At 42.8% G+C, this 21,594-nt stretch overlaps 1 protein-coding gene across 45 annotated transcripts in view; it reads right to left on the minus strand.

The window, feature by feature from the left end:
* Positions 1-21,594, minus strand: part of SORBS1 (sorbin and SH3 domain containing 1) — a 231,392-nt gene that overhangs the window by 144,403 nt on the left and 65,395 nt on the right. For 34 of the 45 annotated variants that reach the window (XM_088842154.1, XM_088842187.1, XM_088842155.1 and 31 more), the window contains one exon: positions 12,946-13,014. The exons of 4 other annotated variants lie outside the window; for them this stretch is intronic. In XM_088842154.1, coding sequence (XP_088698280.1) covers positions 12,946-13,014 — 69 coding nt within the window. Of the gene's footprint in view, positions 1-6,965; positions 7,088-8,279; positions 8,854-11,968; positions 12,490-12,945; positions 13,015-21,594 lie in introns of those variants that run through there. 7 more of the 45 variants (XM_055425031.2, XM_055425034.2, XM_055425028.2 and 4 more) reach the window with 5 other exon arrangements.

Raw genomic sequence — 21,594 nt, forward strand, 5'->3', positions numbered from 1 at the left:
GGCTAAAGAGACTTCACTGGATCAGTGTGACCCCAATATGAAAACAGGAGCCAGGGGCACCCTGAGAGGCCTCATGACACCTCTTGCTTCTCCCAACCACTTGCCCACCTCCCACCACCGGCACCATCTCCATTTGGATAAGGCACCTATGAATAGAGCGCCCTTTCTTTCCACTCCCACAGCCAAGCCTTTCCCAAGCTGTGCCATATGTCTGAACGTTCCTCTACCTTCTCTTAGCCCCTTCAAGCTAAGCTGCCTCATTCATGCCCTTCCAATGGTTCCCATATCCCCCCAAAACATTTTCTAGAATGGGACGGATCCCCCAAAAGGATGGAAGACAGACTTCCATAGCCCCAACCCACCTAGACATGGAAACTACAGGTTTACATCTTTCCTGCCCATATATGTAATCTGCATACTTTTCTTATTAATTTATATATTTGTCCAAAGCACTATTTTCTCCCATCTGCTGGTTCTAGCTCAGTATCTAGCTCAGAACACGAGCTTCAGAGAGCAGTGTCGTCAGCTTCCCCACGTGAAGAAAGACTGACGACAGGGGATATTCTGCCTACAGAAGCGTGGACTGAAACCCGGGGGCTGAGGCTGGCAGGGCAGTGTGAATTTTGCCTCCATTTCCCAGCTGCTACCTCCGGGTAATATGCCTTGCCTTTATGAGCTCCACTTCCCTCCTCTGCAAAGTGTGAAATAATAGGAACTTATCCTTGAGATCAGTATGAGGACTAAATGTAACATACATAAACCTTGCATACACAGAGGAATCCAAGTCCTGCACTGACCAAAGCCGCTTTTCCCAAATTCTGCCTACACCTTTTATAAATAGTTCACTTATTTGGATCTTCTTAAATTACCCAATTTGACTGTGGTGTGTTTCCTGCCAGGACTCCAATATGCTCAGTAAGTGACATTTTCCTTAATTTGTCTTCCCTTGCTCTCCCCCGATATATGGCTTTCTACCCCGAGAAAAGCTTGCTACTTTAAAAAATATACAACCCTGTATTCTTCAACATTTAGTTACACAACACCTTGAACACTGACATGATATGTAAGTCTGGTTGCCTCAAACCATAAATTGTCATCACGGCCAGCATGACCCTTATTTCAAGTTTCTGAATTCCTCATAGATTGGCAGGGTCATAAAATCTCCAGCCTTGAGGTACAGATCACCTAGACCAGCATCTCCCAAAACGTGTCCCACAAAACACCACTGCCAGAGAAGTTAGCAGGTATGTAAAAGAAAAGGTATTACAGAATCTAACAAGTTTGCAACAACTTTCCATGTGACCCTCAATGACACTTAGGCCTCTGAGAAGCACTGTCATAAAGAATCCTGTTGAAATTCACTAAAACAGCATTTCACTAACTTATCTGGCCACAGAACCCCTTGCCCATTCCTATTCTTAGAGCATCCATTAACACTGTGCAGAACAGATTTCTAAAAAACACCCCAGGATGGGGAAAGAGGAAAAATGCACCTTCCTAAAACAGGTCAGTTATAAAGGGCAGAGCTGGCTTCAAACCCACGCCTCTCAGACCCCAAACCTCTGCTCCTCCCACTACAGCTTAGGCTCGCTAAGTTCACTGCCCAGCAGAATCACCAGGCGTGCTTGTTAAACTGCAGATGGCTGAATCCCACTTGGAATTTCTAATTCAGTGAGGTTGCTGTGGGTTTCCAACTAGCTTTCAGGCAATGCTCGAAGCAGTGAGAATCCCTGCACTACACCCATCCGTAGTGGTACAGGGGTGGAGAGGGCCTTGGCCTAGAGACTGAGGACCTAGTGGGGAAGCCAGGACATAAACACGGGAAAACACCTGAACAGCTACAAGGTTAACAGCTAACAGCTCAGCACACAAGGCTACATCTAACCCATATAGCAAATCCAACAGCCCAGAGTCCAGACTGAAAAAACTAGACACTGGGAGCTAAACTAGATCTTAAAGGAGAGGAAGGCCCAAGTGAAAAAGGAGGAGGGGACTATTCCAAGCGGCAACAATAGTTGGTACTGCCCAAATATTTGCTTGTAGAGTCACAGGCTTTCGTAGCTGGAAGGGACCTGGCCTCATATATCTGGAGAGCACCCTGGTTCTTACATTTGAATATGGGTGTGACTGCTATTTCAAAAATCCACAGCAAAACACTTAACACAGATAGAGAAGCTCCTCTCCAAGTAAGTGATTTGGAGGACCCAGCAAAGGTCTTCCCGCTCACTTACCATGCTCGTCCTCTCAGCTGGCACCCAGCAGCCCACCTCCAGGACATTAAAGCAAGGCCTAAGGACAGCTGGCCACTAAGTCTGCAAGCCAACGGGCTCATTCTTTTCTTAGTGCGTGTGAAACAGTCAAAACCGTTCGTCCTCCTGCAAGTGCCATTCTAATGGGGCTTTGGGGACATGCAAGTTTCTAGACATTTTCTTCACCCCCACCCTTCAAATAAAAGACTATCTGGGAATATAAGCTTCAAAAGTTGGCTACAGCAAATTTCCTCCAAGGAATGCCCAAGAGTGAAAATGCCAGTCTCTGTGATCAGGTCCAGGGCCACATTAACCCATGTGGCCCCTGACTCCAGTCTTGCGATGCTGTCCCTAGCTGCTGCTTCCAGTGAAACAGTAATGCCCTCACTGGGGGAGGGATGTAGCTAGCTGGCCTTTCCCTCCTTACATTCAGTGAACCTAAGACAGGATGCAAGGGACACCAATTGAGACACGAACCGCCCTTCCAGTTAAGGCAGAGAAAACACGGAATAAATCAGAGGGCAAGTCCTGAGGAGAGTGAAGAAGAAGAGCTGAAGGTGGAGGTGGTGATTTCCAGGGGAGTGAGGAAGTGGGATGCAGGAGGGGACGGTAGATGGTTCATGAGCACCTGCCACTCTGTCACTCTCATAAAGTCCTCTGTGGTGGATCAATGCTTCCATTTACAGAGGAGGAAACAAGTGACTTGCCCCAGGTCACACAGCAAGCAAATGCCAACATGGGGGTTTTAACTCTGGCTTATCTGAATCCAAAAGTGGTGGTCTTCAATGATGTAAGATGTACAGGTGACACAGACCCTGTGACTTCCAAAGTCAACTAAAACAGAGCAAGTATATGCTCCAGTCTTTGCCAAAGATTTGACTTATAATTTAAAATACACTGAAATTAAACAAATTTGAGTCAGATAGACATAGACACACACAAGCTATATATTTGCCTAAATGTAAAATGTAAGTATTCGTTAAGATCTACATTAGATATGTAAGAGGGGAAAGTTTGGACCATCTGTTAAAAATTATCACCACTGGCAATACATTTTATGCCTTTGAAGGGGTTTGGACATATCAGTATAATAGCCTGAAATATAATCTTCTGTTTTCTCCTCCAGGATAGTACACAAAAGCAACACAGAATGGAGGGAGGGGAGAGTGAACATTTCAGTATATTTAGGAGAGAAGGAACCCACAGATTCAAAAACTGTATTATGGCTTCTGAAAGCCACTAGGAGTGGTCCAGAAACATGCAGAGGTAAGTACAGGATCCATGTGTTCCCAAATCACACAAAATGATTAACATTACTAAATACATACAGACCTGTCTATGTGCCTAGCACTGGTCTGTAAGCTTTACATAAATCAGTGTCTTTAATCAATACCTCCTATCTATGAGATAAATACTATCTTAGGAATGGGGCACAGAAGGATAAGGTAACCAAGACAAAACAGTTCAATAGTAAATGGAGAAAGTAGGATTTAAATCCAGGCCTTTGGGCTTCAGTGTCCACAATTACCAGCACTGAGACAGGTTGACGATCCTACAGCAGATGTACAGATAACACTTTACCATGATTTCAGTGGCAAAGGATTAAAACAACATAAACGACTTTTATAGGCCGCTGTTTGTGTGTTATGATATCTATTCAATGGAAATAACAAAACTATCAGATCATGAAGTAGCTCAAAATATAAGATGGAATGATTTCTGAGATGATGATTAAATAGACAAGTCAAGTTCAAAACCCTGTGGATAGTATGCTGTCCTCTGTAGGAGGAAAACACACATACATATATGTTTAAAATACAGAGAACGTTTCCACAATAGTACACAAGAAACTGGCGCCCACACTGATGCTGAAACAACGATGGAAGAGATGGAAGATTTTTTACCACAAATCTTTTTCTAATTTTTGAATTCTGAACATGGTCATACATCATCTATGTTTTCAAGGCAAACTCAAAGATCATTTGAAGAGAATCATGGTGAAATGTTTTCCAACCCAATTCCCAGTAGAAAGGGTAAGTAGAATATTCTGGGATAAACCATATGAGAGAAGAACCTAAAAAAGAATGAATTCATGTATATGTATAACTGAATCACTTTGCAATACACCTGAAACTAACAAACTAACACAACATTGTAAATCTACATATAGACTATATACTTCAATAAAACTAAAAATTTTTAAATAAGTCATCTTAAAACTAAAAAAGGAAGGAAGGGTGAGTAAACAAAAAGTGATCAGAACAGTCTTTCTGACAATTTTCTATTCATTCCATAGAGAGAAATGAATAACTTCCTGCAATTTTTCATAATAGAGACTCTGAAATGCTTAGAACTAAAAAAGAAAAAAATTACACCATTCACTTTCTTCAACTCAGACATCTGTTTCTTAAAAATGCAGTGGACACATAGCAAGAAAGAATTATTTGTGTAGGTGGCAGTAAAAGGTGTTTCAATGCTTGGGCTTGGGGTGTGCATGACAGCACGTGAGAAATCCCTAAAAAAATAAAGATGACACAGGTAGTGACCCAGCACAACCACGGTGTGGCCAAAATAGAAGTGGGCATGTCACCTCCATGCCACTAAAGAAACGGAGTCTCTCATGTCCTACAAAGCACGCAAGGCATCTTGCTTTGCCAAATTTAACCAGGGACATTATTTTTAAGTTACTATAATTAGTTCACATTTGTCTATGAATCAGCCTTTATGAGGCAATCGTATCTAAGCCCCATCAGATGAAACCTGAGGCGACATCATCTCTGTTTATTATTTTGAAAAGAAAGAAAGGGTGCCAAGTTTCCTGCAACACCCAACACAAACCCTGAAATTTGGAGGACAGAATGTCCTGTTGTCCGCGTTTGAAGATAGGAATATATTTTCATCTAATACATCAGTCCCAGGTTCAGCTGGCAACAGGAAGGAACTGAATTCCAGAGGTCAAAAATAGGACTTAAGTACTAAAGCACCTTTCAGTGCTCATATAGGATCCTATTTATGTTTTAACCCCTTCCACTGCAGCAGTTCTAAGAAGTGCTCATGCTTGTGAACAGACATGAAAATATTTCAATCTAAAGCTCTCTGCCTACAGATTGACAAGAGATTGGCAAAGGAGAGCATTTTAAAGCTATTTTTACATTCCCTGATCCACGGCTTTCATAATTAAGTTTCTCACAAAGAATGAAGAGTTTCAACAGCAAATATAAAGGCAAGGGAAGGGGGAGTGTTCCTATTTAGCCAGGGCTTCTGTGAATGAAACGGCTCATCTAAGGGGCTCTGAAATCAAGTACATAAATACAGCAAGATCTCCAAAAGGAGCCCAGCCAGGGAGCAGGCAACACTAAGGCAGTGAGAATCTGGAAGAGGTTTAAATGGGCAACATTAAGTCCCAAGACCAAACTGGAGGCTCAGTGCTGTAATTCACAGAGAACATCAGTGAGCAGTATGGCAGGAACCACAGCATGTTTGAGTGAGGCCAGTAGGTGCAGGAGAGGGATAGCTGCTATTCACTTGTCTAGAAATTATACTGAAGTCTTAATATTTTCATGCACATCCATGTGTCCTTGACAAATACATATAGATGTACCGTATGCTCTTTTATGGCAAAGACCATGGGTTCCAGTTTTGATATTTACCAGCCAGATTCCCTTCAGTAGATCATTTTAACCCAAAAGAATTTCACTTTTTCCCCTCGAACATAACAGCAAAAACAAATAAGCAACAGGGAATGATACCCGCCCTGTCTAACCTCACAGAAATTCTATATGAACTCAAGTGAAATAGTTTTACAGTTTTTTTAAAATTCACCAAACATTTATATGACACTATATATGCCAGGCACAAGGTGCTGGACAATTCTTACTTTTAACAAACTGCTGACACAGTTACTATTATTATCCCTGTTTTAAGGATAAGAAAACAGAGGCTCAATAATGTGCTTCTGGTTGCACAACTAGGAGGTGGGATCTGAGCTCTGGCAGACTAACTCTTTCCAGGTGAGGGCTCCACAGGTGGCTCAGTGGTAAAGAATCTGCCTGCCAATGAAGGAGACATTAGTTTGATCCTTGAGTCAGGAAGATCCCCCTGGAGGAGGAAATGGCAACCCACTTCAGTATTCTTGCTGGAAAATCCCATGGGCATAGGAGCCTGACAGGCCACAGTCCACAGGGTCGCAAAGAGTCAGACACGATTTAGCGACTGAGCACGCACATGCAGACTAAATCTATAGTATGTGCTGCTATACACTATACTACGTAGCCCATCATAATTATCATGAATTCCTTCACTTAATCCCAGTTTCACAAATGAGGAAAAGAATGCTCAGAGGTTAAGTCACAAGCAAGCCAAGATCATAAAGAATGCATGGCAAGGAGCCAGGATTTGAAATTGGCTCTGTGCCACTCCGGACCCTGAACTTTCTTTTTTTTTTTCTTTTTATGCCACAAGGTAAGGAGATCTTGGTTCCTGGAGCAGGGATCAAACCTGTGCCCCCTGCAACAGAAGCTCACAGTCCTAAACACTGGACTGTCAGGGAATTCCCCAGACCCTGCACTCTTATTGAAGTTAAAAAATTTCAATCCACAAATATTTATTCTGCAACTCCTGTGTTCTAACACTTCTTTAAAATGGTAAGGGGGTGGTGGTAGAACCGAAAGGCTTTTGTTATCACCTCAGTACTAAACTAGCCCCACCCACACTCACGAAGTCCGGACCCTGCTCACAGCAGGTGCCCAGTGATAGCTGATGCCACTGAGGATGAAGATGACGACAGGAGTATTTCAAGTGTCAGCATACGGTTTCAAAGGGGAATCAGACTCCTCAACCTGGAGGGGGAAAAGCCCTACAGGTCAGAATGCTGACAGTTATTAAGATGAACAGGTGTGACCGAGCTAACAGGTGGGAACTTTGTAGGTACATTGTTAATTCCAACTCAGCTTGCAGCTCCAGAAGCCGGCTGACCAACTCATCCTGATCCTCCCTGGAGTTCCCCAGTAGTCTCATGTCACCCTAGGGGGTGAATATTAGGTTGGCCTTTCACCCCGACACCCCTGGTTCCAGCACAGGTGCTTGCAAATAAAAGGCACTCACTCACACTGTGGATTAGATGCATGGAAGGAGCAGTGTTCTATTACTTCCAAGCACACTCGAGCTCCACAAGAGTTGCCAGGCAGCAGTTCCCACACAGCAAAAGGACTATGTGAGAATCATTTTAATTAGCACTTTCATTGTTTGTATGCAAATGTACATTCCTAAAACGGGCCCTTTAAAGAGCTCTCCCCTAGGTTGACATCCCTGAGATTTTTCTGTAAATCCTTTTACATAGATAGTAAAGAGAAATTTCAATCTAGCTTGAATCTGTTAATAACGGAGTTAAGGTGCTTTTCTTTACAGAATGACAAGCCTAAAATGAGGAAGTGGGAGACACTTACAGGCGCCAGGACAGAGCTGCTCCTTGACTTACTCATCCCAAAATAGCATGCGCCTCAGAGCACTCTTCCAATACCCGGTTCCAGAAAAGTGACACGCCCCCCTACCTGCATCCCCCTGGATTAGAGAGCCCTCAAAGTTATCACAAGCAAACTTTCCAACCTCCCCTTCTGTTCCCTTCCCCAAATGTCCTGCTACAAGCTCAGGCAGTCCATTCTCTCTGCTGGCCCATCCCTGGTCTGTTCCCTTCCTTTGGTTCTGACCCAGGGGCTGGGCGGCTTTGGTCCTGTGCCTTAGCTCAAGGAGAGGCCCAGATGCTTCTTGAGAATTCAACCCTGGCAGAGGGCTCCGTGGACCCAGCCCAGGCCAGCCCAGCCCTGGGTGGGTGTTCCAAAAAGTTCGTCTCTTGGGGAGTCAGGGTGGGAATAAAAGTTCTGGGTGGTCAGCATGGCTGAATCCTGTCGTGAGTCACTAACCCAGCCCTGTACAGTTATACCAGGCAGCCCAGTCACCACTTAAAAGTAGAGAACATGACAGCAAGAAGCAAACTTCTCAGAAGGGCACACAGGGAAGGCAGAGCTTGGTTACCTGAGCTTGGAGGGAAAACTCTGCAGTCCAAAAGGGCAGGGAGGACTGGAGTCAGGAAAGCCCTGGAGAGCTCTTTAAAGGGCTGCAAAGCACTGGGAATGCTCAATTTGCATGTCTGGGCCACAGGAGGAGGGAACGCATTGACGCTGAACAAAAGAAGGCCAAAAGAAGGACGGTACTGTCAGAAGATAAGTCCAGAGGCTGATGTCTGGGATGACTTAAAACACATGAGAAATGTGAATAACTGTAAAAGGTGGGGTTTTTTGGTTTTTTTTTTTCTTTCTTTTTTTAAACTTATGATCAGAGCCAGAAGCAAAGCAAAGAAGTAACAGGCCTGCTTAGGGAAGCCAGTGTAATGTGACAGCAGGCAGAGAAACAGCTGCTGACCGGTATTGCACACACCTCCTCCATCTGAGAGATGGTTCCTCATACAGGAAGAAGCACCTCTGGTAAGAGTGACTGAAAACTGCAGACAGGTGTGGAGCCAGAAGCAGAGCCACAGCCACTTTAAGTCAAGTCAGGTATCCAGGCTCAGATGAATCAGAGCCACAGAACTGACAGTCACAGTCGAAGTATCAGCAGATGTCAGAGATGAATCACTTAATCCTTCAGAAACCTCCGAGAAAGGAACGGTGTTGAAAGATGAGGAAGTGATTAACAAGAGGACAGTTCTAGAAGATACCCAGAGAAGCTCTAGCCTGGAGACGTCACAAGATCTGACACAGGTTCACTAGGAATAAAACCAAATTAACCATTCCCTTTTAGATTAGATTAGACTAATAGCTGAGTGTAACTTCACTTGAGTTCTATGATGTCCTTGTAAATACCATCGAAGAAATGTGAGCAACTAGGCGGGTTTATGTATAGACAACTGAACCACCAGGTCACACGCATGTTAGCCCCACCCTCTTCATTTTGGTCAAGAACATGTGTTTGGAGGTGATACAAATGAGGGAGGGACCATCACCTTGTAAATGATAAAAGATGGATTTTCAAAGCTCATAGGTTATAAAATGAATCAAATCTAACAAAATAAAATTAAGGTGAAAACATGAAGGCTACATCTTTTTGGTGGAAACTGGAGAGGGTGTAGTACTTTGGCTGACCATATGCTTCATGTGACCAAGAGCCTGAAGTGGTTACCAAAAACAGTAGCCAAGTCTTGGTTATTTCAGGGTCCTTAAGATGAACCCCAGAGAGCCTCTGGGTAGGAGGTCCTTTGGCTTCAGCAACCAACACAGCTCTGGAACCCCAAGAGAGCCACTTCTCATTTAGGGAGTTCTTGGAGGAGAGCTCAGCTGTGGCTGGGGCTCAAGAGAGGCCCCCACTTGAGATATCTGTCAGGATACACCTTCAGGTAAGATGAGATGCTGCAGTGAGACGCTGACACCTTAGAAACACCTGCCAATCGACACCTGCTATCATCAAGGCTGGTTCTGTCTCAAGGTGGTCATTCTCAAAACTGGCCAGCATAAGGACCACTGCTGGTGAGAGGATGGGTCAGGAAGGAGTGAGTGTCAGGAGCATTTCAAATTTGGTGACATTCTTTTCACCCAGTGACTTTGACTGACAAGCCAAGATCCCTGAATGGAAACGCCTGGTTGGAATGCCTTCTTAGCTCAGTGAGACAAGCACCTCAGGAGTCATTTATTCCAAGGAAGGGGACATCCCTAAAGGAAATGAGTAGATGCTAAGCAGAAAATACAGCAAATCAAAATATTTCTGACGCAGTCCAAACCCTTGGCTCATGTACTTTCAGTTCAATACCTGGAACTCAAGACCAGCCCAGAGAGAATCCGAAACAGGCTCCCAAGTGGCTGGGAGCCAAGAAGGTCCAAAGGGACTTCAGAAACCTCTAAACCAAAGACACTGGACTCATCTGAAGCCAAAGGACCTCTGAGCTGAAGTGGGCTAAAGGGGGCCTTGGACACCATCTAGCTCTTACTATTAAAAGTGGGGAGGAGAATATGGAGGTGCTTGTGGGAGGCAGTGCTGGAGAGTTCCCTGAAGTAATGAATTTGAAGACCCTGGTCTTCAAAGTACTTTTTCCAAAATGAGCATTTTTTTTCATCATCTACTATTTGGTTAGTTAACAGAGGAACCAAAAGGATCAAACAGGTCAACCCATCCCTTGTGCTTAATGACTGGACCTTCCATTCCTGGAACTGACCCTGAGATACTTTAGACCACAGGTGACGGGCAGAGAGTTCAGCCGATCCGCACTGAACTGAAACCGACCTCACAAAACTGCATCATTCATGAACAGGCAGTAAGGGAACTAGCCACACCCCACCCTCTGTCGCAGCGAGACTTTAACCCTAAACAGAACATTCTAAATCTCAATACTGTCCAAAAGCTCAGAGACACATTTTGGAGATGGAAAATATACAAACAAGCATTTCTGGACACTCCACCTAGTATCCCATACTCCAGGGACGGGTCTGGAAACTGAGAGGTCACTTTCTTTCTCTCCCACAAGGCGTCTCCTTTCAGTGCCCTGGCAGTTCTGCTTGCTCCAAGAAGGAAACTTCCACCCAACACTACCGGTCTTTAACACGCGCTAAGGGCGTGCTGTGATTCATGGGGTCGCGGAGAGTCGGACACGACTGAGCGACTGAACTGAACTGAACTGAACTGAAGGGCGATCTGGAGTCAGGCACAGGGGTGGCAACAGCCAGGAGGGACAGGCTAAAGCAAAAGCACTGAGTATTCGAAACCACAAGCCCTGAATCTGCAATTCCTCTGTTTACTTAGAAACAGTTGCTGATGCTCACCCCAAAGATAAACAAGGACAAACCCGGAAAGGGAAGGGGAAGCAGTGAGGTAAGAGCTGCTGTAAACCTGGCAGCACGCAGAGGAAAAGCGCTGTCAGGACGCAATCTTCCTCCTGACAAGAAGAATGAGATAACAGACTGCTATGAATAGTGATTAGAGGCTGTACCCGGGCGCGAAGCAGACGCAGAGACGCACCACCTTCACACACTGGAAAGTCATCCACAGACAATTAGGAGGTTGCTATGCTAGAGTGGAAAGAACATGGCATGTGAAGTCAGAAGAGGTGACTGAGTCCTGGCTCTGCCTCAAGCAAAGCTGTGTGACATCAGGCCTGGCACTCAACCTCTCCGAGTTTCAGTTCTCTGTGAACTATAAAATGAAGGAGTAGATTTACAATAGCCAAGACATGCAAACAACCTAAATGTCCATCAACAGACAAGTGGAAAAAGAAGAGGTGGTGCATACATATGATGAAATATTACTCAGTTTAAAAAAGAACGAAATGTCATTGGCAGCAACATGGATGTAACTAGAGATTATCATACTAAACAAAGTAACTCAGGAAGAGAAAGACAAATACCACATGATATGTGGATTCTAAAATATGACACAAATGAACCTATCTATGAAATAGAAACAGGAGGCAGAGGGAGGGAAGGATTGGAATTTGGGGATTAGCAGATGCAAACTTACCGTGTATAGGATGGATAAACAACAAAGTACTACTGTATATACAGCACAGGCAACTATACTCAACATCCTGGATGGAAAAGAATATACGTATATAAGAAAACAGAAGAAAATGAACGAGTTAGACTAGCTGCCATCACAGTTTTTTTCCAGTTCTAACATTCCGTTATACTATTATACCAAACACCACAGTTCAATCAGTCATGTCCCCTTCTACTGAATACCTTCTGTATGTCCAGTGCTCTGTCCAGTCTTGCACTCAAGAAACCATCCAATCCCTTATGCCAGCAGCCTGTAAACAAGCTTCTACAGTATGCAGGGAGAGACACGTGGACAGGGCAAAGGGTCAACTGACCCAGCATAGAAAGAGGGCAATCAGGAACAGCTTCCCAGAAGTGATGCCCAGGCCAGTAGTTGATAGACCAAAGGAAAGGGCAAAAGGAATCTTATGTACAAAATGATCCCCAGAGAGGAATGGTCCAATAGGGCACACATGATGGGAGGAGTTCAGAGATAAAGTAGTAAGAAAAGCTACTGTCAGCACCCCAGAACTCCTACAGTCCTCTGCTGTTCATCCTAACACCTCCCTCTACAGCCACACTCTCAGGGTCAGCGCACGCCAACACAAGGCCAGTCCACCAAGCAACCATCCAACTCCTGCCCCCAGCCTGTCCCTCTTCCCCTGAGTCACATGGCCAAGCTACACCTGCTTCACACACAGGCTTCCTCCCCGTCACACAGCAGGCCTTGCTTTCAACTCCTGCTCAGTCCCTGGTGCCCAACCCACAGCAGCTGTTCCAAATAGTTTCCATCTTCCTCAGAGCCACGGCTGCAGCCCACCCACCCCACTCATGCTCAGCAGACCACACTCCCCACCTTCCCTCCTCCTGGGAATGCCTGTCCAAACACTGCTCTGTAGCAACCTTTCTGCCCACCTGTCTCAGCTCCTTCCTGCATAGCCTGGGCCAAGCTGTGGGGACCTCTGCTCATCAATACAGAAGAAAGTAAAAGGAAACAGAAACCACAGTCATCCATCCACTCGTGCAGGCTGTTGCCCATGCTTCTGACTGGACTCTGAAACAGCACACTTAAGTGGGATGAGGTCTATGTGTGTACCCGCATGCCAAAAGGTTTTATGCAAATATTATTAGCTACTCCATAACCACTGCTTGAAGAAACAAGTAAACAAGATTTTGCTCACTTTTCTTTTCGGCAGCACCATTCAGCATGTGGGATCTCTGTTCCCTGACCAGGGATTGAATCTGTGCCCCTGCAGTAGAAACACGGAGTTTTAACCACTGAACCGCCAGAGAAGTCCCCAAACAAGTAAACAGATTTAGATGTTGAGTTGCAAATACACAGTATCTCCAGGCACGTGAACCAAGAACATAGCCTAGGACTCTGCCAAAAAGATCCTTTCTATTAACACAATGGCAAGGCCTTCACCAGCTGGTCCCTGCTTTGTTCCTACACACACAGTCCATTTAATGCCAACCCAAGCAGCACTGAATCACGGTAGTGCCATTTAGTTCTGAAATAAATTTCCTAAAAACACAATATAAATGCTTTTAATATAAAAAGCATACTCCTATAGGTTCCATATATTGTATGTACATTATACTGAACTGTGTGTATAGTCATTTATTTTTCCATGTTCTTGGTGCCAGCATAAGCTCTCAGCCAATGGACAGCATAGCATGGCCTGAGCCAACTGCTGATCCAGCCCCAAGCAAAACGCCCTCGCGGCCTCTAGGGCACCGCCCTGTGTTAACATGTTCTACAACGTGTATTGTTTACTCCACTAACACCCGTCTATCGTTCATTTATTTTTTGTTCTGGTCAACAATTTTGACTCATAATGGCCAACAGGTGGTCTGCAACTGGTATTGGACCTGCTATCAAGAAATAAAGGAAAAGTATCACCCAGGATTGGTAAATTCAAGTGTCCAAGAGACTGACCAGTGAACATGGGTCAGCTTATAAGTTGGGAGCACTAATCAATGGAAATACTCTATAGAATGCCAGGAAGATAAATCCATCTGCCCACACCACCTACTAAACAGAGCCGGAGAACTCTCTCGCAAGGTCAGGGTGACACTGTGAGCTCCTGAGTACAGAACTCCTTATACATTGTTCTCTCATGTTTATTCCAGGTAACCATGAGGAAGAAATGGCATTAGGAATCCTCCTCCATTTGACAGGGACAGAGTTAAGGGACAAAACAGGTGATTAAATAGCTAATTCCACTAGGGGATTGGAAGTAAAATATATATATATATATAAAATATATGGGAGATCCCTGAAGTTAATGATCACTCCGGAAAGCAGGGTTGCTTAGCAACAAAACCATGCAACAGAAGCACAAGACATGCCCCAAAACAATAAGACAATGGTGGCATGTGACCCACATCCTGCCCAGTGAGCTCAGTAAGTTAATGACCCCAGATCATGCTATCTGCACACATTAAAAAACAAATTTATGGAAAGATGACATTTCAGGTGAAAGACCCTGTCCATAGCCAGGATAGTATTAGCTTGACCATACAGAGACAAGAAAACTCCCCTGCTCAACCTGGAGGAGGAGCTAATGATGAAAGTGTGATGTCTACTCAAGAATGAGAAAGAAGGTGGTCTTCTCCCCCTTCCCGCTTTTCCTTTGATTATAAAGGAAAGTTTTCAGGGTGTGGCACTTTCTCAGCCCGACAGCTTGTAAGCTTCATAAGGCTTGTAAGCTTCATGAACATCCTATTCTAATACATTATTTTTTATCTACCACTTTGCTTCTCATTGAATTCTTTCTGAGACATAAAGAACTGGAGCTCCTCGCTGCTTCCTGAAATACCACCTAATGGTTTCACGTTGAGATGTTGGTCTTCTAACCCCCTAGAACTGGTTATGTAGTTGGTCCTCAGAGTGTCTCAGAACTCATGTGCAGCTCTGCATGTGTGGGGCACGTGACAGAACATGACAATTCTAGACTGTTGGGATTTGACTAAAACTCAAACACAATCTCATTACATATAAGAAACAAAGCCTAGGGAGGGTGGGCTGTCCCAGGGTAGGTGGCCAGTAAGGGCCCAGAAGGTTACCAGAATGAGAACTACTGTCTCTTCCTTGGCCAGTCCAGCAGACCAAGAGCATCTGAAAAGCTTTCACCCAAAGCCAAGCAGCTAAAAATGAAAAAGGACTGAGAGGCTATCTCCCTCCATTCTGGCTAGCCTTTAGTTTTCGGAAGTTTACAGGAATAATTTTAGGAGGAAACGGGCATTATTAGAAACAGACTGATCACAATAGCTTGTAAAATGGGAATGATTTAGATTAAATTCACATGGTTATTAAAGTTTTAGGATTGCTTGTTGGCTTTTGTTTGTATGAAGCTCCTTTCCTATAATTTACTGAGTATTTTGGAAGGTACCAGGGACCAAAAAACTAACAGCTCTGTTTCACCAAAACATCAGGGACTTCTGTCATTGAGTTTTATATTTTTGTCTGCTTACTATAAAAAGGGAAACTAAGAAATGTTCAAGTTCCTTCAAGTTCAGTAGTTCAGCTCCATTTGAAAGAAAGAAAAAAAAAAAACTGGAACTATATAACAGCAAATACAATTAGTAGATTTGTATAAATGTTTCCAACATGGTAATTTTATGAGCAAACCACATTATACAGAGTACATGATATGTTTCAAAATTAATATAATGATTGGATATCTGTAAAGAATACTGAAAAATTACATTATTGCTGTCTTTCCTTCCCCTCTTATTTAAAAAGGCATAAATCTCTTTAAGGGAAAAAAAAACATGTTTCACTCCACAGACAACTATTTTTCTATCACTGTAAATGTAGTTTCCACATTTAAAAAAGGGGATACCAAAATGATTCTTTGCTGAACCTCAAGATCCTTTGATCTGTCAAGATAAGATTTTAAACTGATACTGAAAGTCAGGAGTTACAAAGGCTGGAGTTATAGAGGCTGAGAGGGCCAACCAGATAACAAATGATGGTCTGGGGACTGCAACAAATGTGGACTCATATGCTCTCACATGATGGGTCAATGGCTGTTCCACTCCAGCCCATACTGTTCCATATAAGAATATGGCTCAGCACTGTTAGATATTCTCATTGTGCACAGCAGCTAGAATCCCAATCATGTGAAACTTCCCCAACTTTGAAAATTCCGGTCACTTACTTTAAAAACTTTTAAAATACTGATGTTTTATAGACAGTTAGTTTGAAGGACAAAATGCTATAAACATGATTAATTCAGGAAGCAAATTCAGTGTCTAGAAAAACAAATTTATTGGAAAATGAAGGATGGGTTCTATACACTGTTTTTTTAAAATACTCTTTTTTAAACCTATATTATTCCCCTATAATAGCTTATCTTTTGCCCAAGGGGAATGAGGATGGGGGAATACATAAATTTGAGGAAAAAGATTGAAATTAGCTGTCAGAAAGCAAGAAGGGTAAAGATACCTTTACTGCCTTCTTTAATTAAAACAACAGAAATTCATTTAAGAGTATTTTCAGCTTTTGCGTCCATGTTGGGACAATTCCAGAAGTTGCACATTTCATCGAAGTCGGGCTGCCTTGAACATAGCAATTTTCCCTAAACTTTTTGTCTAATCAGAAATGCCACCCAGAGGCACCCACTTTTATAATGGTATGCTAATGGTTTATGTGACTAAGTTAGAAGGCAAGATAACCAGATGGGGGAATGTCATCTATTTAAAATGTAAAAGTACTATCTATGCAAATTATGCTGGTACATGTGCATCTGGGGTGGGGGTGGGGGTGGCGATCTTGACCCTTCCTCTCACAAAAAAGCCTAAGAACCAATACCTGATTATAAAAGTGAAAGTTCAATTGTGCAAGTTCAAGCACAAATAATATAGTCATTTTTTTTTTCAAACATACTCCTGCAGGAACCTTTTTTGTTTTTTCTTAAATCACTGATGGACTCATCAGACCAGAGAAAATCTCTCTTACTGAGGAAAACAGTCATCTCTATGCTGATAAGAGACTGCAGGACAAGGGCACTGCTGTGAAGCAGGTATCAGGTGGTGCCTAGTTTAAATTAGTCAGTGGAGCAATCAAGATCATTTCTTTCCGTGACATTCAGTGATCACTGGAGATGATGTTGTCAGCCTTATCTCAGTGGCATCCCCAAGCACAATCTAACATTTACTTCCCCAAACCTGGTGAGGAGGATGAGGCAATGAAAAATATCTCACTATTTGTAGTGACTAGATAGAAAAGGAGAAAGTATCTTGTTTTTACACATGGTTGGCTGGCAAATGTGATACAACTCCCTGTTTGTTTTAAAAGTATAAAATCAAATGTGTGAATCTCCTGGAGAAACATCAACACCTAAGAAATGTGGCTGTTGCACAGAGCGAATGTCATGGCTCTGTAGGACACAAAAATGTTGGCCAGAAAATAGCTTTATGAACCCCTGGAAACACAAGCGAACATGGTAGCCCAGGAAGATACTTTTAGACAATGACCCCTGTAGAAACGGACCCAAAAGAGCACACACTCCAAACAGTGTGGTGATCCGCTCCTTAGTCCTAGACACCGGATTCAGTCTCTGCTTTCAAAGAAAGTTACAACTTGGGCAAATTACTGACATTTTCTGACAGGTGCTGAGATTTTTAAAACAAGGAAAATGAGTTTGGGAAGATCATTTTGAATGAACTCTGGGGTTAGGAACTATCAAGCACAACAGATTCCAAATCCCATGTTCTGATCCACAATGCAATAATAAGACTTTGCTCTACAGGGCAGCAGGGAGATGGCCCATCGAAATGAATATAATTTGTACCTCAACTCATGGCAACTACACCGCATTTGAATTCACATTTGTCTAAAGTGGCTGAGTAAAATATTAGCCAGAAACAGCCTTGAATCCTTTTTGAAAGAGCGAAAGAGGAAATGAAATTGGCCTGATCGACATTTTTGTAACACACAGAAATGTGAAGGTCAAGTTAAAGAGGCCGTAGGGGAACAGAATTTGCCACCCCAAAACATATCTCTTTGGCATATTCATTGTTTTAAGCCGGTTATAGTTTCTAAGAAACAACAGACATGGGAAAAATTCTGAAAACCAAACAGAAGTGACCCTTTTAGAAGAAACACTTACAGGTAAATCTTCATTTGTAAGGGTGTCTCCCTGCTGTACCAGGTAGAGGAGGATGATCAGACCTCTAGAAATGCTTATCAATGGATAAGATGATGACTAATCTACATAACAACCTTACCTTAGCTTACAGTCCTTTTCCTGGTCAACTCCCATAACTGACTCTCATCCTCTTTTATCTTTAGCTAAGGACAGTATTGAAAGCTAGAGTGTTGGACACTTGGGGGAGTTACTTGAGTTTTCCTGGGTCTCTCCCTTGCATACAGCTTGTTACACTTTTGTTTAGTTTTCTCTTGTTAATCTGTCTGATGTCAATTCAAATCTTAGACCAGTCAGAAGGACCTAGAACAGTAAAGGAAAATTTCTTCCCAAAGTCTCACACCAAGTTGCTGATGAACATGAAGCGTTACAACAAATAAAGGCAATGGAGATTGAACCAACAATGACCTTGGTCACCATACGGATCAAGCAAGAGTCCCGATAGTGTAGTGCAATAATAAGACTTATTGCAAGTCTGTGCAAGTAGTGAAGGAACTTTAGATTTTTCTAGATCATTTGTTAAGCTGAGAAGAGGTACTACTATTCTTTTGAAAGGTAATACATAAACCAAAAGATTTAGGACAAAAGGGTGGAGACTGAAAAGTAAGTTCCCTTCATATACCACTGCTCCCCTCCAAGGTTACTCATCTCCAGCAGCTCCTCCTAAGATGGCCCACGTGCCCATGAGCAATGAAGCACTACTCTGCATACCTGGCTTTTTTTAAAAAAACATAAGCAGACAGTACCATTTTTAAATGTCCCGCCACTCAAGTGTCTGGGGGCATGCGAAAGTACCAAAAAAAATTTTTACCCCTCATTCCTAAAACCACTTGCTGAAAAGGAAACAGGAGAAATCCTCACCCGATAACTGCCAGTAGGTTTCATTCTTTTTAATCTTATTTAGGTTCCACTCTGAGAAAAGATGACAAGTGAAAACCAGGGTTGCAGTCAATCATCATGAGCATTCCACTGAAACCTTCATTTTGCCATAAATCAGTGGTTTCAGATACAGAACGCTATCCAATAAGTGCTCATTTTCCAGAGATTAGATACTCCCTAAGTCTCACTGAGAATATTTTCACTGAAACACAAGGGTCTTGAGATACATGGAAAAGCGAGTGAGGGCTGCCTATTACCCTGGGCAATTTGAAACAGCACATTTCAGCATGTTGCTTAGCCCACTGCCCTCAACAGCTGCACAGTTTTCCATGCTTGTCATTTGCACAAAAGGCCTTTTAAAAAAAAAAAACCAAGCCTGGAGAAAAAGTGGAAATGTTTCAAAGAAGAGAATCTTGAAGATATCCAAGAACATCTGGGGAGGGCTAACCTGAGGCTCACAGGGCAGCCAGACACAGTGGGACCCTAAACCTGGGAGAGGGAGGAGGCAGACAGGCTTTGAGCTGGTAACTTTGGGAAGGGGGCAAAAGTGTCTCCAGGGGCTGGAGATAATCAGACTAAAGAAATTTCCCAGGTAGTATAGGAACAGAAAAACCAAGGAGCCCAGAGAGAATATGCAGGAAGCTCAGTGGGGTGTTTTCTCTGGGAAGGGGGCAAAACCAATATAGAGCTGTATTCTGTGCCAGAAACCCACAAATACATGAAAATGGAAAATGTGTTTGCTCAAAAAATAATCTTCTCATATCAGTGGCTGATGATTAAAGGTGTATGGGTGGTCCAGAAACACATACATCAACTACAACCATCACTGTCTATTTTTGCTGCCTTATTATCTTGTAGCATTCATCTTTGGTATTTCAAAGATATCAAAATATTTCATAAATTGTGGTCCTGCAAATCAAGGTTGTTTAGATTTTTCATAAAATTATATCACAACTTTCACCGCCAAATTACTGATTCTCAGGGACTGCTTTCCATTTAGCAAACCTTCATTTAATAAAATTTTGAGTGTGATCAGAGAATGAAAAAAATTTGCAATGTATTAACTAACAGTGAATTAAACGTCATCAAAATGGCTTGTAGAAGTTCTCGTGCATATAAAGGACAGTGTAACTTACAGGCTATTATTGGCAAAAGATGCTGGATCCTTCTGCTTGCCAGCCAAAGACAGCCATGTGCCAATTGCATAAATGCAGTTTATAATTCACTCAGCTGGCCAGATTTTAAATCATGTAATTCTAAAACTAATTTTCTTGATTTGGAGGAGTCACAGTATTTTCATTTTTTAAAAAACATAAGGTGAGGCTTTATTACTATTTTCATGTCATCTTACTTGAATCATTTATATTTGTAATACATGAACTTATCCCTTATTCAGCAATTTATACCCTGATGCTGGGAAAAACTGAAAGCAGAAGGGGGAGAGGGTGACAGTGGATGAGATGGTTGGATGGCATCACCAGTTCAATGGACATGAACTTGAGCAAATTCTGGGAGATGGTACGGGTCAGGACAGGGAAGCCTGGTGTGCTGCAACCCATGGGGTAGCTAACAGACATGACTTGGTGACTGAACAAATCCCTTATTTATTAGAAATGTGTCTTCATTCACTTCTTAGTAGGAATTTTATATGGAAAATCGACCCTTTGCCTTTCTTTTCTTTGTCCAAATTCTACCTATCCCTTCTTTCTCTCCCTGAATCATCACCTCCAGTCTCAGCTTCAAATACCATCTACACACTGATGACTCTCAAAGGTACCATTTCCAGTTCCAGCCAACTCTGAATTTCTAAATCTCTATATGAATATTGAATGGGCATTTCAAACTTAATATGCCCAAATGGAACTCTTAGGGTCCTCCCCAAACCTCCTTCTCTGTTCCCCATCTTAGTAAATAACAACACCATTTACCTAGCCAAAAACACTAGACTTACCCACTTTCTTTTGGCTCATACCACACATTCAATCCAGCAAGTTCTACCTTCAAAATATACCCTGAGCTTGACCAGATCACACCATTTTATATTCACCATGTTAATCCAAGCCATGCCCTTATCTCTTGCCTAGACCAGAAGGGCCACCTATAGGTCACACTGATTCTATTCTTGCCCCTAAAAGTCTATTCTCCATTCAGAACCCAGAGAAATAATTTTAAAGCTCAAAGAAGATCATATCACTATTTTACTCAAATTTCTCAAAAGGTATCCAATTACACACAAGGTTTGGGAGTAAATCTCAACTCCTTATCATGCCTATAAGATCTACCACTGACCTCATTTCATATCACTCTGCTCCCCATAACCACTCCCCAGCTCAAGGCCAGCCAGACTGGCTGCCTTCCTGCCCCTCTATCCTGCCAAGCCCAGCCCTTCTTTTTGCCTTTTGTTTCCTCTGCTAACCACTTCTTCCCGGATTCCTTCACTACATTCAGATCTCTGCACACAATTTCTACCCACCCTTCTCCAAACAAAGACCTTCTCAGACCTCTTTCAAAAGGAACCCCTCAGCTCTGGGGAAGAATGGATGCATGCACATGTATGGTTGAGTCCCTTCACTGTTCACCTGAAACTATCACAAAATTGTTCATTGGCTGTACCCCAATACAAAACTCTTCTGGTGTTAAAAAGAACTCCTCACTTCTTTTATAGCACTTATCACTCCCTGAAATTTTACTATCTATTTAGTTATTTCTTTCATTCACAAAACACTTATTTCATGAGCACCCACCACATTTATGTACCAGGTGCTCTTCTAGGAGCTGGGTAGAGAGCAGTGAATA

The sequence above is a fragment of the Moschus berezovskii genome, chromosome 12 (assembly GCF_049115385.1).
Source record: "Moschus berezovskii isolate FMDL1 chromosome 12, NW_MosBer_1.0, whole genome shotgun sequence".
Lineage (NCBI taxonomy): Eukaryota > Metazoa > Chordata > Mammalia > Artiodactyla > Moschidae > Moschus > Moschus berezovskii.